At 38.5% G+C, this 17,534-nt stretch overlaps 1 protein-coding gene across 11 annotated transcripts in view; it reads left to right on the top strand.

Moving 5' to 3' along the window:
• The window catches only part of LRRFIP2 (LRR binding FLII interacting protein 2), a 117,954-nt gene that overhangs the window by 75,226 nt on the left and 25,194 nt on the right, over nt 1-17,534 (top strand). For 6 of the 11 annotated variants that reach the window (XM_055134921.1, XM_055134922.1, XM_055134923.1 and 3 more), the window contains 5 exons: nt 2,569-2,613; nt 5,269-5,385; nt 8,266-8,337; nt 14,969-15,139; nt 17,441-17,533. In XM_055134921.1, coding sequence (XP_054990896.1) covers nt 2,569-2,613; nt 5,269-5,385; nt 8,266-8,337; nt 14,969-15,139; nt 17,441-17,533 — 498 coding nt within the window. The remainder of the gene's footprint in view (nt 1-2,568; nt 2,614-5,268; nt 5,386-8,265; nt 8,338-14,968; nt 15,140-17,440; nt 17,534) is intronic. The other 5 variants (XM_055134924.1, XM_055134927.1, XM_055134929.1 and 2 more) reach the window with 1 other exon arrangement.

Below are 17,534 nucleotides of genomic sequence, written 5' to 3'. Positions count from 1 at the left end.
TTTGTCTCAGTGTAAGCCAGCACATAATGTAGTACAGTTCTGAGAAATGAGATGTAAAGATTCTGGCTTTTTGGGTCACACCTGGTGATGCTCAGGTCTGACTCCTGGCTCTGCACTCAGGAATCACTTCTGGAGGTGCTCAGGGGACCATATGGGATGCTGGGAATTGAATCCGGGTCGGCCTCGTGCAAGGCAAATGCCCTACATGCTGTACTATCGATCCAGCCCCGAGATGTAAAGATCTCGGCCAGGTCACTGTATCCAAAATAACTGAACTGCAGCAAGGCTGCTGTAGGCATTTTTTGCTGCCTTAACATTCTCTGAGGTTTGGCGCATGATCAGTTTGGAATGCGACAATTGGAATCCTTCACAAGATAGTGAGAGCTATAGAATCACCTTTGCAGTGGACTAGTTCAGTGAGGCAGCCGCTGAAATGTAAGATTTTTCCAACTGACTATTAAAAAGTGGGTGGGCTTGGGGGGCATTTTTATGAAAGGGGAATAATGAGACAGGATTTCAAAGAGATCTTGGAGTGTTTAAGAATGCAGCTTGATTTTCTCTTTAACTCATTTGCAGAAAAGTGTTAAAGATGCTCCAGCAAGTTAGGGAAGAGTAATTGGGTACTGTATTCCTTTCAATGTGAAGGATAGTACATTACATATTAGGAAGTGTATTTTACCAGTATACATGCAGCATAAGACTACATTGTCGCATTAATGCCAGTGTTAGTAATTATTGCTATTGTTTGTTTTAAAATAATCTAAAAGTGGTTTTAAAAAAATCAAATGAACTAAAATAAATTTTTTTTGAGAGTAAGAAGTAGAAGTGCTTATTCTGTTTATCTTACTGATGTATTATTATGATAAAGGGTGTTTACTAACAGAAAATATACATAAACAGAAAAACTTTCAAATATGAATAAGAGTGAAGAGAAATGAGTGGAGCCAGAAATATATTGTGCTTTAATAATTAACTGAGGTAGGTTTTGGAATCTCTTCTCTTGATTGATCTAGGAAGAATGGTTTACAAATTTGTTTCTGAGTATGTTTTTATTTAATTATGCCCTTGTATGACTTTTCCTCCTCCCCGCAGTGGTAATCCATACATTGAACCATGGGTACATAATCCAAACAAGGGATTAATATTCATTATTAATTAATACTTAGTTTCAGCTCTGACATTTAATAGTAATTTATACTCAGGCAAAATAACTTCCTTAATTTCTCTTTCCTCAACTCTTAAGCCAGAGTTTCACATTATACCTTTAAAGGTACCTCCCTTCTTGAAATAGTTATTATTCTTATTTGTTAATTTAATTTTTTCATTGCATCTAGTGATGCTCAGGTGTTACTCCTGACTCTGCATTCCTGACAGTGCTCAGGGATGCTGGGGATAGAACCCAGGTGGGGTGTGTTCGAGGCAAGTGCCTTCAGCCCCTGACATAGTATTTAAAATTATTGTGAAGACTGTCAGCAGAAGTAACTTAAGATATGCCCAGATAATAGAATATTAAACTTCTGTTAAAATAAGTGAGGTAAGTCTAGAATACATTTGGGGTATGAGTCATACAATAAATTTTGGTCTTTCGATTAATCGGGTGTTAGTATCTTAGTGTTATGAAAACATAATGAAAAAACATAATTTAAAGAAAGGTTTCACAAGAAATAAATTAGTAAATATTGTGTAGTTGGAGAATGACAAATACCATGATGGAAAAATAATTTCCAGTGTTAATTTCCAAAGCTTGATAAGGTGAAAATAAAGATACAAAATGTATTTGGACTGCCATTAGAATTCTTTAAAGACTTGAGGGTTAACTTGTTCTTGAGAATAGGAAGAGAAGTATGTATATACACCCTTTGTGCTGTTTGATTTTTTTTTGTCATCACATATGCATGTATTGCTTTTATTTTTAATTTTTAAAATTTTTTAAATTCTTGTAGGCTGAGAGGGAAATGAAGAGATATACCTTTTACCCAGTCATCTCTCCCAGATCTTGTCTTAATTAAGTCTCAAAATCACCAGAAATATTGCTTATTTTTTAATTCTAAAAAACCAAGGAGCTGAATCCTACTGCTGCAGAGCAAGTTTTGTGCTGTTACATTTGTGTGTTTTCGTCCAGTCTGAACTCTTCTGGTTAAGTGTACTAGTCTTATCTATGTGTCCCACATCCTAATAATGTTTAGATCATAACTTTTGGCTTTTGGTTTCGTCAGACTTTCCTACTGATGTATGTGCATATGGGGGGGGGTGTTGTTGTTATTATTATTATTTGCAATGCTAAATCCTAAGTTTACACATAGGTTTTTGTTTTTTGTAATGTATTTTAAAGCCATGAAAAAAAAATCTATCTAAAAATTCTAAACCTTAAATGAGGACAGCTTATTCATGTCTTCCTTAGGATAAGAATGAAACTTAATGATATCTGCCCTATGTCTCGACTTTTATTTTCATTTCAGTATGTTTACTTTCAGGTTTTAGACGTCAGTTGAACTCAGAAAAGTCAAATGTTCACTTTGTTCCCTTAAAAAAAGCATTTTTCCTAATTTTTATCTTTTTTTTTCCTAGTTGGATGAAAAATCTGACAAACAGTATGCTGAAAATTATACAAGGGTGAGTACATCAGTTCCTAAAGGACTTAAGTTATCAAGGCCAACTAAACTTAAATGTCACTACTGTTTCATTCTTTATTTCACTACCAGTGAACTGATAGAAGTACTCATTCTTTCTTCATCTATTTCCTGTCTTGTATCCCCTAAATTCCTTTGAGCTTGAATCATGTGAAACACTGGAAGGGAGAAGACACTGCATTATATTTTCTTGAGTGTCACCTCTTTTACTTTTGGCTGCTCTTTTGAGTTTCATTCCTCTATAATTCGATCCCAAGAGGTCATTAAACATTGAAAATGGAACTGTCTTTATGGTTGGGGGTGGCATAACTGAAGGGGATTTTTTTCCTTTATAGGTAAATCATTTTTTGGACAAAGGTAATGCCTTTCTAGAAGTTACCTTGTATTAAAAGTCTTTAACTTTCTTCTAGAAGTATTTTTAAAAAGTCATCTTAGGGAAATGACTTACTAAGATTAGTTTTATGCCATTCCAAAAGAGAGAGATCAGATCTTTCTAATAGAAGTGAAGCAGAAGCCTAATATGATAAATTAGGATTTTAAATGTTCTAGTCGCCATATTAACAAAGTAATTAAAATTTAATTAACATTTTACTTATTTATTTACTTATTTATTTATTTATTTATTTATTTATTTATTTATTTTTTCTCACACTCGGTGATGCTCAGGGGTTACTCCTGGCTCTAGCATTCAGGAATTACTCCTGGTGGTGCTCAGGGGACCATATGGGATACCAGGGATTGAACCCGGTCGGCCGCGTGCAAGGCAAACACCCTACCCGCTGTGCTATCGGTCCGGCCCCATTTTTATTTAGCCAAAATATTTCAGCTTGATTGATAGGAAGAATTAACATGATATTAAGACACGTAATTTGGAGTCTTAATATCAGGAGATAGCTCTAAGGACTGGAGTGCATGTCTAGCATGCACATGATTCCAAGTTCTCAGTTTGGCACCAGATGGCCTCCTGAGCATGGAAGGAGAGGTATCACCCCGGTGATCCCCACCCAGAACCTCTGCAGATCCTCATTCAAAAAACAAAAAAAAAACCAAAGAAACAAAAAACTATACTGGGGATGTGGTTCAGCAGGAGACTTCATGCCTCACTCATGTGTTTCCCTAGGTACAGGTGGGAGGCAGGGATAGAAGGGAAGAGAGAGAAAGTAAGTGTGTGTGTGTGTGTGTGTGTACATACATGTATGTGCATGTATATAAATGTGTGTGTGTGTATATATATATATATAAAAATTGTTTTGGGAGGGCCTCACCAAACAATGCTCAGGGATACTCCTGATTCTGAACTCTAGTATTACTCCTTGTGGTACTTGGAGAACCACATGGGAATATGGGATGGTAGGGATTGAACCTAGGGTAGCCTAATGCAAAGCAGTCATCCTACCTATTGTACCATTGCTCCCGACCCTATATACCTTAATATGAACTAACAAATTTTTTCTTTTTTTTTCACTTTTTTTTTTTTAATTTTATTGAATCACCGTGAGATAGTTACAAGCTTTCATGTTTGGGTTACAATCTCACAATGATCAAACACCCATCCTTCCACCAGTGCACATTCCCCACCACCAATATCCCGGGTATACCCCCACTTTCCCACCCTCCCCTTGCCTCTAAGGCAGACAATATTCCCCATACTTTCTCTCTACTTTTGGGCATTATGGCTTGCAGCACAGACACTGAGAGGTCCTCATGTTTGGTCCATTATCTACTTTCGGCATGCATCTCCCATCCCATCTGGTTCCTCCAGCCATCATTTTCTTAGTGATCCCTTCTCTATTCCATCTGCCTTCTCCCCTCTGCTCATGAAGCAGCCTTCCAGCTATGGGGCAATCCCCCTGGCCCTTGTAACATATTTTAATAATAGTTTCATCTCACATTTAAACTGATTGTGGCTTGAAGAGCAGTCTAATAAATTCATTCTTTTATAAAATGTTAATGTGAAACTGCAAATATTATCTCCCTCTTCATTACAAGGTATTTGAAAAGGTAACAATTCTAAAGAAAAGTGGCAGATGCCAAAAAGTGCGGGGTGTACTGATTAGCATACCAGTCATAAATTTCTACAGTGTTTTAAATCTTATGGCCTAAGCTGAGTGTTCACAGTGCAGCAAAGATAAATAAAACAACTTGGGCTGGAGAGAGAGTATAATGGGTAAAGTGCTTGCCTTGACCCAGCCAACCTGGGTTTGGTCCCTGGCAATCACATATGCCCGAGTCTCACCAGGAGTGACCCCTGAGCACAGAATCAGGAGTAAGCCTTGAGAATCAGGAATAAGCCTTGAGAATCAAGAGTAAACCTTGAGCACAGTCAGCTGTAGCCCCAAAACCAACAACAACAAAAATGAGACACCTCCCACATTTTCTTTCCTTCTTAACTATTGTGACCCCCAGATTCCAGTGAAGTGTTGGAGTGAAGGAAGTTATGATTTCTCGGCCTGAGCCCTTCTCTGAGCCAAGTCTGAATTGCCCTTCGGTTGTGTTTGGTGACTTTCTTCCCATCTATACTAGACCTTTCCTTCCCCTGCCCCAGTTTTAGTTTCTACAGCATACCTGATTTCAAAGAAACAAGGCTTAAAGTGTGACTTTTCTCTCTCCGACTCCGCCCCCCACCTCCCCTTTCTAGCCTTCATCTCGAAATTCTGCCTCAGCAACGACCCCTCTAAGTGGAAACTCATCCAGACGGGGAAGTGGGGACACCAGCAGTTTAATAGATCCAGATACTTCATTAAGTGAATTGCGGGTAAGCCACAGATTTTGGGTTACTTTTTTTTTTTTTTTTTAATATTTTGGCTTTGTAGTATTCTAGTTTGGTGCTTAACATTTATTGTGATTTAACAAGACAAATAGTAATATGAGTTCTTAAAAAAAAACAAGCACACATTTAATCTGGTTCAAAAATATAACTCAGAGATTTCAGAGCCTGCAAGAAAGGAGATTATTTGATTATTCTTTGTTTTCTTTCCTGAAAATTTGATGACAGTGGAATGAATTCTGATAATTCACAAATGCCAAAAATACTTTTTAATCCATGTAAAAATAATTCATAAATATTTAGCCATATTTTAAATGGAAAATATATGGATGTATGAGAAACAAGACTCTGGGAATTATTCCTAGCTATTAGTAGTATTATTTGACTATAAGAATAAAGCTATCACTTATTTTTTCATGATAATAAAAGTATTGGAATATTTAAAATAAATAACAAGAAGCACACATTTAATCTTTAGTTCAGTCTCTGGTCTTTATTAACATTTTTACCTGAAAGAGTAACTTTCAAAACATATTTGAGTTTTTATAGTCCTGGGTGTTTGTATGAAGTGGGGGAAGGCAGTGCTAAGACTAGATTCATGCATCCATTCATTCAGCAGACTGAGCTGTGGCCCAGGAGATTTAGGCAGTAATATGTATGTGGCTTTCACTGTTCACTGTTTCATAGGGCAGATAAACATACAGATCAGTGAAACGAGGTGGTAGTGATTTTGTATGGTGGGAGCAAGAGCAGGCCTGTGGCAGGAGTTGAGAAGACTGCATCATCAAAACCAGAGGCTTTGTAGAGGAGAACTAAAACAGGGTTTGAAGAAAGAATAAAAAATTAAAATTAACCAGAAAATTAAAAGGGAAGGCTTTCTTTTGTTAGTTTTTGGTTTGGAGGGCTACACCTGGCAGCGTTCAGGGGTATTCCTGGGCCTGTGCTCAGGGATCACTCTTGGCTATAAAGTTCTAAGCCTCCTGCCCCCAAATGGGAGACATTTTCAGAGAGAAATCTGGGAGAATAGGTCATCTCTGCAGCAGTCTGATAGGAGGATGGATGAGTAGTGATGGGTAAGAGAATGCTGGAAACGGGGAGGTGGAACAAACCACAGGCGTCAGGTGTGCCTCCAGGTGTTGGCATTACAGAACCCAACAACTGTGGGATGGTAACTAGGGCAGTGAGACTAGCTGATTAAAAAAAAATCTATGTAGGTGAGTGCTTGATTGACTGGGATGCCTCCTTTCTAGTGCTGAGGAGCCTGGAAGCCTCTCTAGGCAGTGCTTGGACTGGTAACTGTTGCTCGGGGCGCCATGGATTCAAGGGCTTGAGCGCTCAGGACTTTGTTCACCTTAGGCGTGTACCTTTAAGTTGTTTCCCTAGCTCTGATTTTCTACTAAAGGAGGGGTTGATGAACAGTCTCAGTGGATGGATTGAATCCGTAGAGTGAATTTGTAAACTGACGGAGCTAGCCAAGTGCCTGAGTGCATGGGAGGAATGTTCCAGGCGTGGATGAATGGGTTTGCCTGCTACTAACAGTAGCTAGAGAGGTTAAGGACAGGTGGCGGCTGAGTAAACTTAGGTCAGGGCAGTAGTAGAAGCGTGACTTGTGACACTGGTAGTTTGGAACGTGGGCTGGCATGGGAGAGGGAGGTGTTGGTGGAGGTGGAGGCAGTAGAGAACTGATTCAGGCAGCAGTGTTTGTTAAGCTCTTTAGGCTGAAGTGCTGAGGGTGTGAAGTTGAGTTAGATAAGCTCTTGCCTTTAGGTGCTGTGTTCTAAGTGGGCAACACGTAAGGAGATGCCCTTTCCGTTTAATGTTTGTATCCTGGTTCCTAATAGCCTTTGGTAAATGTCTGCTGAATGAATCAATGAGTGAAAGACAGACTGACCTATCAGGTAAGAGTGAACAGGTCAGGAAAGGATAATAGAAATGATGTATATAATCCATGTTTGATAATTGATTTCATGTGCAATTGCAGAATTGCGTTTAGGGTCCTGGTGGTTACCTCCCACCTAAATCAAGCATCTAGACTAGAATCTTACACACCAGGAAGTCATACAGAGCAAACATTTATTTTCCATTTAAATTTGACATTTTATTTTTCTTAAAAGGATTATGATCATACTCACTATTTAAATGAGAATAGCAAATAACAAATAGCATTTGCTATTCTCCTCAGTGAATAGTAAATAGCATTTGCCATTCTCATCATTTAAATGGTGTCCTCAGACTAGATCATCTCATCTGATACTGTGTTTGAAATGTTCATATTTAATTTCCCTTTCTTAACTTTCGTCCTCTTCCAATTGAGGTTAATAATGTCACTGAAAGACAACTCTGTTATATGCATTTGTAACACTAGAAAAATATTGCTCACGAATTAAAGTTTGTTGTTTATGGTGACTGTATTATAAATAATTATGCTAAAATTATTGGAGTGATTTACAAAATTTTTTAAATATGTCTTTAAAATTGTTATAATCTAGTGCTTGGGATGTGACTCACTGGTAAATCTGCATGCCTTCCATGTATGAGGCTCTGGGTTCAATACCTGTACGAAAAAAAAGGTTGCAGTTTATATAGATATTTTTATATCCAGCAGGGCACTATTTGCTAATAATGTTTCCACAGGAACTAATACCAAATAATGTAACTATTTAGATGAACTCTAGGCTTTTTCCAGCCCCACTGTCTTACTGAGTTGTTTGCCCCCTTCAGTGATTTGGAGAGAGTTCTATTTGTAAACTTTTATTTCTCCTTTTGGTTTGGATTATTGAAAAAAAATTTTCACATTTCACTTTATCCTTTGACACTTGTGATGTTTCTACATGGTTTTATGCAATGGTTCATTCCTATGTCCTGCAGGATATCTATGAACTTAAGGACCAGATACAGGATGTAGAAGGGAGATACATGCAGGGACTGAAAGAACTGAAGGTATCAGGGCTTACTCTGCAGCCCACGCATGTTCTCTGTCTGCAGGCGTGTGGGTCACGTGGTTTCACTGCACATAGCTCTACTAACAGCATCTGTCTTCAAGCATGTACTTAACCTGGCATTCATCTGTGGCACAGGAAAGGCAGTTGTTGGTCTTTGTGTTTAAAAGTTTAGTTTTGGGAACAAAATATATACCTTACATCTTTTGTTTTTGTTTATTATTATTTGGTGGGGAGCTACAACCAGTGGTGCTCAGGGCTTATTCCTGGCTCTGTGCTCGGGGTAACTCCTGGCAGTACTCAGGGGACTGTGTGCTGATGGCAGTTGGACTGCTGGCTGTGTGCAAGGCTAGCACCTTACCCCTGTACATCTCTCTGGTCTCATCTTCCAATTTTTAAACCAAGTATATTACCTGCATTTCTTTCGTATCTTAATCATAAGGTGGCGAACTGAGCAAACAGCTAAAAAATATTCTAAGGACTTTTTATTTTCAGGTTTAGGACCCAGTACTCAAGGGCTACTCTAACATGGTTTTCACGGGTTGCTCCCAGTAATACACAGGGGATGATTTGATACTGGCCTGAACCCAGGCTCCTAGCAGGCAAACCCCATACACACTTGCCCTTTGAGTTGTCTTCCCAGCCAGGCTACCAGTTTTCAGTTTATGTTCATATAAGGTAGACATTTTGGTTATATGTGCCATTTGGTTTGCTCTTTCCCATGTTTAAAAAGAAATTAGTATAAAATTTGTTTTATTGTGAAACCTAGTATATAATAGTATTTATTATGTTGTTTATAATATGCTTGTAATATTTTATATTATAATTAGTATGAAGATTAATATGAGTGAACTGAAAGGTTTTTTTTTATTGTGTGGCATGCATTTGAAATAGAAGTAATATACCAGGCTTCTAAGGAAACACAAGCAAGGCATTCAGGAAGGAGAGTTAGAAAATGCTTGCAGTACAGAACACGAGCCTAAGGCACAAGGCTTTCATCAGCTTCCTCAGCATGGGTTGCAAAGCCCAGGTAACAGCCATAAACTTCACGAAGGTGCTTGTGGTTCCCCAGGAGCTTACAGTTAGCACTCTGCCCCCACAGGCAGCCAGGCACTGCAGGGAAGGCTAGTGTGAAGTTGGCTGTGTGCACTTCATGGGAAGTGCAGTCAGGTACCTCGTGCCCTGCCTTGTGAGTTTACTGCCTCATCTTCAGGATGTACCCTGCATTGGGGAATTTTAAAGGTTGACTTTTGGAAGGCTCTTGATTCAAGGGAAGAAAATCAGCACATTCAATAAGTATACTCGTTTTACAGTTTCCTGTACAACATAGCTACAGACATGAGTCAAGTGTTTCAGGATCCTTCCTAGTTGCTTTCTGTTTTACTGGAAGCATTTTTTTAAAAAATCTTTTAAGTTACAAATTATTGTATCCTTTGAAGGATAGGAAGGAACAGATGAAGTTTAAGACTTTGAACCAAATAACATCACTGTTTTGTTTGTTTCTTTTTTGGACCACACTCAGCTGTATCATGACATACTCCTGCTCTGCAGTCAGGAATCACTCCTGGCGGATTTATGGAACCATATGGGGTGTCAGGGATCGAACCGGGGTTGGCCACATAAATGGCAAATACCCTGTCTGCTGTACTATTGTTCTTAATAAGTTTTATTGGGAAATAAGGGGTACAAAAGTTTTATTCTCAGGAGAGACTCGGGCTTCTCCTCGGGTATAATCAAGTACATGTCCTAGTGGAGTAAATTCCCAAGATGGAGAATCCATGCTGCAAAGAAAATGCACGTCTCAGGCAGAGCCTCGGGTCACTTAACCAGCATTAGGAAATGTTTCATTGAGGTAGGAAAGCACTCATCTCAGGCAGGATCGTGGGCCTCTTCCCCAGCGTGGGGAAAGATGCCGATAGCACTTTTCTTAATTTGTGGTTAGTGCATACTTGAATTTGATTTCAGATTACATCTTAGAAGTAATTATTTTGAGTGGAAGAAAAGGTCATTAAGAAATGATCTGATGAGTCATGCTCTGTGCTATATCTATAGTCTATTTTAAAACGATGCTGATTATTGCTCAAGAAAATTTTCTCAGGCTAGCCAGGTCACTTAGAGGAAGGGATTGCATATTCTTCATGCTGGCTCCCCAGTTTCGATCTGTCGCCTCACAGTCCCCCAAATACTGCTGGAAGAAACTTTTTAACACTGAATCAGGAGTATTTCCCCAAGCATCACTAGGTGTGACTCTAAAACAGTAGCATCAATAAAAAAGCTTATACTCAGTTTTGTCTGTATTTGGGGTGCTCTCCCCACTCTACTTTCCAACCAGAATCACCAAAAAGATTGTTGGACCCTATTCCCAGCTTCTCTGCTTCAGCAATCCTGGGATGGAGCTGAAATATGCCATTTTGTCCAGTTTCTAGGCAGTGCCATCAAAACCAGCACTTTGAAAATCAGTCTTAGAATCATAAAACCGATTCCCTGTAGGTATCACTGTGTAAGGTATGTTAAATACTTTTAAATGACCATGACACTTTCTGACTGAAAATATCTTACATTCATATCTTTGAGCAAATAGGCTTTTTTTTCCCTTCAAGTTTTTTGGTTTGGGGGCTACACTCAGAAGGGCTCCAGGCTTACTCCTGGCTCTGCTTAGGGTTCAATCCTGACTGTGCCCAGGGAGCCATATGTGTACCAGGTATTAAACCCAGGTCAGCCTGCATGCTGTCTTCTCTCTCCAGCCCCACTATGCCATGTTTGATGTAGGTCTGAATCATAAGGAGAAGTTATTTAATGCTGCTATCCTCTACAATGGATCAGAATTATTATAAATGTTGTATTCAATTAAGATATTTACTACATTTATACCTTTCTTATAAATGACATTGTTTTATTTTTATTTTTTAATTTTATTTATTAGTTTATTTTTAATTTATTTACCTTATAAATTATTGATTTGTTTTTAATTATTTTATTGAATTCTTTATTTTTGTTCTCAATACCCATGTAAGTGTTTCCTATCAACTCACTTTTGGTTTGTGAAGCATTATTAAGTGTATGTCTATGTATTGACATATAAATACATGTTAAAAATTTTTCCACTTAAAGGGTGCAATTCAGTGGTTTTCAGCATGGTCACAGAATTGTATAGCCATCATCACAACCTGACTTTGGAATGTTTTCTTTATCCCCAAAAAGCACCCCATTCTGAATCATAATCAGTCTTTCCACACCCAGCCTGAGTTACCACTAATCTGTTTTCAGTCTCTATAAATTTGCCTGTTTTGGACGTTCACGTATATAAATAGAATCATACAATTTTCTCTTGTGATTGACTTTTTAAATTAGCATAGTGTTTTAAGATTTATCCAGATTGCAACATTTATTTGTTTGTATATGTATACAATTTTTAAATGACAAAGTAGTGCTCAAACACATGGATTTACCAGATTTATTTATTTTATCAGTTTACAAACACTTGGATTGCTTCCCATTTTTGACTTTTATGACTAATGCTGTTGTGGATTTTTATATACATGTTTCTGTGTGGCATCCTTTTATTTCTCTTGGGTGGATACTTAGAAACAGAATTGCTGGGTCCTGTGGTAATTTTGAGGGGCTGACAACATCTTTTGCAAAATAACTGTCCCATGTCACATTTATGTCAGCCGTGTATAAGGCTCCTAGTTTCCCCAGAACCTCAACAGCACTTACCTTGTTCTTTGCTTTTTGGTGACTTTCTATGAATGCTGGGTTATAGTGGATCCACATCCTAGTGGCTCTGAAATGTTATCTCACTATGACCACTATGATTTTGATGCTCATTTCACAAATTACTAATGATGTTGAATATGTTTTTTGTTGACTATTTGTCAATTTTCCCTTTGGAAAAATTATATTGAAACCCTTGCTTGTTTTATTTTTATTTTTTTTGCTTTTTGGGTCACACCCGGAGATGCACAGGGGTTATTCCTGGCTCTGCACTCAGGAATTACCCCTGGCGGTGCTCACGGGACCATCTGGGGTGCTGGGAATCGAACCTGGGTCGGCCCTGTGCAAGGCAAACGCCCTACTCGCTGTGCTATTGCTCCAGCCCCCGAAACCCATGCTTGTTTTAAAATTGAATTATAGACCTTATTTAAAAAATCCCCTCCCCCTCCCATATATCTTTTGTTTTTTTGTTTTTACTTTTGGGGCCATTTACCTTTTTTTTCCTTTTTTAACTCTGCTCTCAGGAATGACCTTTTTTTTTTTTTCTCTTTAAACTATTACAGAAGTTTTCTCTATATTCTAGATATAATCCCTTATTAGAAATAAGATTTTAGGGGCTGGAGCAATAGCACAGCGGGTAGGGCATTTGCCTTGCACGCGGCCGACCCGTGTTCGAATCCTAGCATCCCATATGGTCCCCTGAGCACCGCCACTAGTAATTCCTGAGAAGAGCCAGGAGTAACCCCTGTGCATCGCTGGGTGTGACCCAAAAATAAAAAAAGCAAAAAAGAAATAAGATTTTAGAATATTTTCTCCCATTGTTTTATGAGATCTTTTTCCATTTTTTCCATGTGGGGAGGTAGGGTTTGGGCCACAGCCAGTGGTACTCGGGGGCTATTCCTGACTGTGATAAGGAATGGCCTCTCGTAGTGCCAGGGATTCACTCTCTGGTCCTGTTTTCACTTTTTTGATGGTATTATTTATAAGAGTTTCCAGTTTAAAAAAAAATGTTTTTGGGCCACTCCTGGATTTTTTCAGAGCTTACTCTTGGCTCTGCACTGAGGGGTCACTCCTGGTAGGGTTCAAACGACCACATGTGGTTTTGAAACTGGGTCAGCTGTGTGCAAGACCAGTGATTTACTCAGTGTACTATCTCTGCTTCCCAAACGTTTTTGAATTTGATGGTCTGTTCTTTCTTTGATAGCATAGTATCATACCAAAATCAAAACAAAAACATGTCCTGTGTCTGCAAAATTTACAAAGACATTTCCTATGTGTACAAAATTTACTTCTGTATTTTCATTGGAGAATTTTATAGTTTAATTTTTTTCTCTTTTTAAAAAAATAAGTTTGACTCTTACACTTAGACCTTTTGACACATTTTGAGGCAGGTTTTCTTTTTGTTTGTTTTTGGATTTTGGTGTTTTTTGTTTTTATATGGTGAGAAATACAAGTTCAATTTCATTTCTTTGCATGGCCACCTGTCCTGGCACCATGCTTGAAAAATTATTCTCACCCCGTTGAGTTGCCTGGCAGCACTATCACAAATCAATTGATTGGGAAGAAGAGTTAAAGGACTGGAGTGCATGCATTGCCTGCCAAAGGCCTAGGTTCAATTCCCAGAAACCAAAAATATACTGAGCACCACTGGGAATGGCTTCTGAGCACCCTAGCACCTGCTCCCCTTCACTCCCTTAAATCAGTTGATTGTGGATAATTTAAGGGTTCTGGATTGCTAGTTTTATTTGTTGATCTAGTTTTTCAGACATTTATATTTATATCTTTAACATTTACAGAAGTGATTGCTAATAAGTTTTTCTTTTTTGGCTTAAAAATGTCAATAGGTAGTAGAAATATATCAATTTTTGGATATTTAGTTACTATTTTAGGCAGGGGACTGGAGCGATAGCATAGTGGGTAGGGTGTTTGCCGACAAGGTTCAATTCCTTCGTCCCTCTCGGAGACTCCGGCAAGCTACCAAGAGTATCCCGCCCGCACAGCAGAGCCTGGCAAACTACCAGTGGAGTATTCGATATGTCAAAAACAGTAAAAAGAAGTCTCACAATGGAGACGTTACTGGTGCCCACTCTAGCAAATCGATGAACAACAGGATGACAGTGCTACAGTGCATTTTAGGCAGAAACTTTGAAGCAAATAACATTTCAGGCATTTGTCTTAAAGCAATTTTTATATTGCCTATTGCAAAAATGGGCTAAAATTCAAATAATTACTAGGACAACACATCCATTTGTAATTTTTTGCATCACAGTAAAGTACTGAAAACAGGCACGCAAGAAGTAGGAAAGTTCAAGTGGATGTGAAATTTTCTTGTAGATAGGCTGTGCTCTATTATGAAAAAGCTTGTTAAAAAACGAGAGTAGCTTTTGTCTAGGACTACTTTTGGTGGTGCTCAGGGCCTACCTCTGACTCTCTCTTAGGGGTCACTCCTGGTAGTGCTCCGAGGGCCTTATGTGTGCTGTGGATCAAACCTGTACCAGCTGCATGCAGGGCAAATATCCTACCCACTGTATTACTACACTGGTCCAAGAGTCACATTCTTAAAAAAGCATGATTCTTTAAGTCTCTTGCAAATAGAGTTGTCTGTGTACCTTCTCCTCTTATAGCAGTTGTGTTGCATTGCTGCTTACTTTTGTTTCCTCGGATAATAGTAATCTTATGGATTTTATAATGGCATTGGCTTATTTGTCCCGCGGGTTTTTTTGTTTGTTTGTTTGTTGTTTTTGGGGGTGCATGTTACTAAGCAAAGATTTCCTCAAGCTGCTTCTCTTTCGCAAAAAAAAAAAAAAAAAAATGCTTCTTTGTGTTTTACTGTGCCAGTGTTATAATCTCCTCCCAGGATACATATATGCAATGAACGTATTTTAGCAATCAGTCTGATGAATTTGACTTTCATTTAGGAATCTTTATTTGAAGTTGAAGAAAAGTACAAGAAAGCCATGGTTTCCAATGCACAGTTAGACAATGAGAAGAACAATTTGATCTACCAGGTAGATACCCTCAAGGATGTGATTGAAGAACAGGAGGAACAGATGGCAGAATTTTATAGAGAAAATGAAGAAAAATCAAAGGTAATTGTTTATCTTATATCATGTCTTTTATAGTATTGGGTTGATGAATTGCAGCATACCAGGAGTGAGGTCTCAGTTATATCTAGGTGGCCCAAAAATATGCCAGAATATAAATATTTTCCCTTATAATTAAAATTAAAATTTCTTTTGGACTGGAGCGATAGCACAGCAGGTAGGGCATTTGCCTTGCACGCAGCTAACCCAGGTTCGATTTCTCCATCCCTCTCAGAGAGCCCGGCAAGCTACCAAGAGTATCCTGCCCACATGGCAGAGCCTGGCAAGCTACCCATGGCATATTTGATATGCCAAAAACAGTAACAAGAAGTCAAACAATGGAGATGTTACTGGTGCCCGTTCAAGCAAATCGAAGAACAATGGGACAACAGTGCTACAGTGCAATTAAAATTTTTATTTGCATAAGGAAATTCTTATGCTCTCTTAGATTCTGAAAATAGAACACAACTTTTATCTTTATTTTCTGCCTCTTAATTGGGACAGTTATAGTGAGTTATTTCTTCCTGTTACAACTGGTTGAAATTCCAAAGAGCTCCAGAGACTTCAGTGATACGTTTCCCTTCCTTCCTGTGAACTTTTAAGTGGTTCAAGAGAACCCAGTTTCTAAGTAATTGGAGAGAAATCGTTACCACTCATTCAGACAGCAGTTTGGAGATAGGGACTAGAAAATGACAGATTTACTCTATTTGAGAGTGTGTACACACAAGTGTATGAGATGTGCTTGTGCCTGGGTGAGATGAAAGGAGAGAAATTATAACAGATACTTCAGATGTACAGATGATGATAAGTTTCTGTGAGCATTGTTCCACTAAGTGAAGAAATGGATGCAATTTTAGAATTGTACACAATCCTGAATCTTGATCAGGAGGAGGTAGAAATCCCAAACAGACAAAACATAAGGAAATTTATTTAGTGATTTAGGGACCTCACTCGGGTCAGCTGCATGTAAAACAAGTGCTTTACTCACTGTATTATTTCTCTGGCCCCAACAGTTTTCTCAAACCTATAATACCCTAACACCAACAGTTTTCTCAAACCTATAATACCCTAACACCAGTGTAGTAATAAACACCAGATATATTACTAAAAACTAAAAAAGAAACTTTCAGCTGATCTAATTTTTGATCAGAATATTTTTATCATATTATAAACAAACTGCCCTTTAGCTCTCTTCTAATCTATTTTCTGTCTGTATGAAATTTCCTGCTTTAGATTTTTATTCAATGGAGTTACTAATGTTTGATTTATTTTATTTTATTTTATTTCTATGTTTGGTGATGAGCTTCTTTGACTTGGCTGAGTAAATGGTGGGCATACCAGTAGTACTTCATTCCTCTTTCCCCACCCTTTTCTGGTTTGGGGGCCACACTTAGCAGTGTCCAGGGCTTATTTTTGACGCTACACTGAGGATCACTCATGGTGGTGCTTCAGGAGGGCCATGTGGAATGTGAGAGATCAAACCCACATTGACCCTGCGCAAGGCAAGAGCCCTCCCCAAGTGTACAATCTCTCCAGCCCCTGTGAGTGTTTTATACAGTGTTCTCACATAGCTATTAGATATATCTTGAAAGTTTATGTATTACATTGTATTTTTTGTTTCACTTTTTCGTATTGGGTTTTTCATATCTTCTCCAGATTTATATTATGAAGATTATATTATGAAATTTTATATCAGTTTTATTATTTATCTGTGGGGGGGAGGGCTTCCAGTACTGCTTGGGATCCTGAGGACCACTCCTAGTGAAACATCCTGGTACAGTGTGACTGGTGGCATCTGAGCTCAGGCCCAGTTGTTGTTGGGGGCTATCAGAGTCATACCCAGTGGTACGAGATGGGGGCATAAGATGCCAGGGCTCAACTCAGGGTCAAGCGTACAAGGCTTGCACCTTTCTTACTTTATCAAGACATCTTACTGTAATTTTATCATAGAGTAATACATATAAAATGCTGTGAGATGTAAATTTAAAAACTTCTGAACCTTTCCATAGGAAACATTTTTTTGGTTTTTGTTTTTGGTCATACCCAGCGATGCATACCTGGCAGTGCTTGGGGGACCATATGGGATGCTGGGGATTGAACCCGGGTTGGCTGCATGCAAGGCAAACACCCTACCTTCTGTGCTATTGCTCCAGCCCCAGGAAACAATTTTTTTTAAGTTACTGTTCACTGACAGTTCAGGTACATGTCCGACATTCATACTCTGCATCTGTGTTTTTGTATTTTCAGCATTCACATTTGTCTTGTACATTATTTGTTAACTAATTTTAACTATTTGTTCAATGACAGGAATTAGAGAGGCAGAAACATATGTGTAGTGTGCTTCAGCACAAGATGGATGAACTTAAAGAAGGTCTTCGACAAAGAGATGAACTCATTGAGG

The sequence above is a fragment of the Sorex araneus genome, chromosome 4, assembly GCF_027595985.1.
Source record: "Sorex araneus isolate mSorAra2 chromosome 4, mSorAra2.pri, whole genome shotgun sequence".
In the NCBI taxonomy this organism is placed as follows: Eukaryota; Metazoa; Chordata; class Mammalia; order Eulipotyphla; family Soricidae; genus Sorex; species Sorex araneus.
This window is presented reverse-complemented; position numbering and strand designations above follow the sequence as displayed.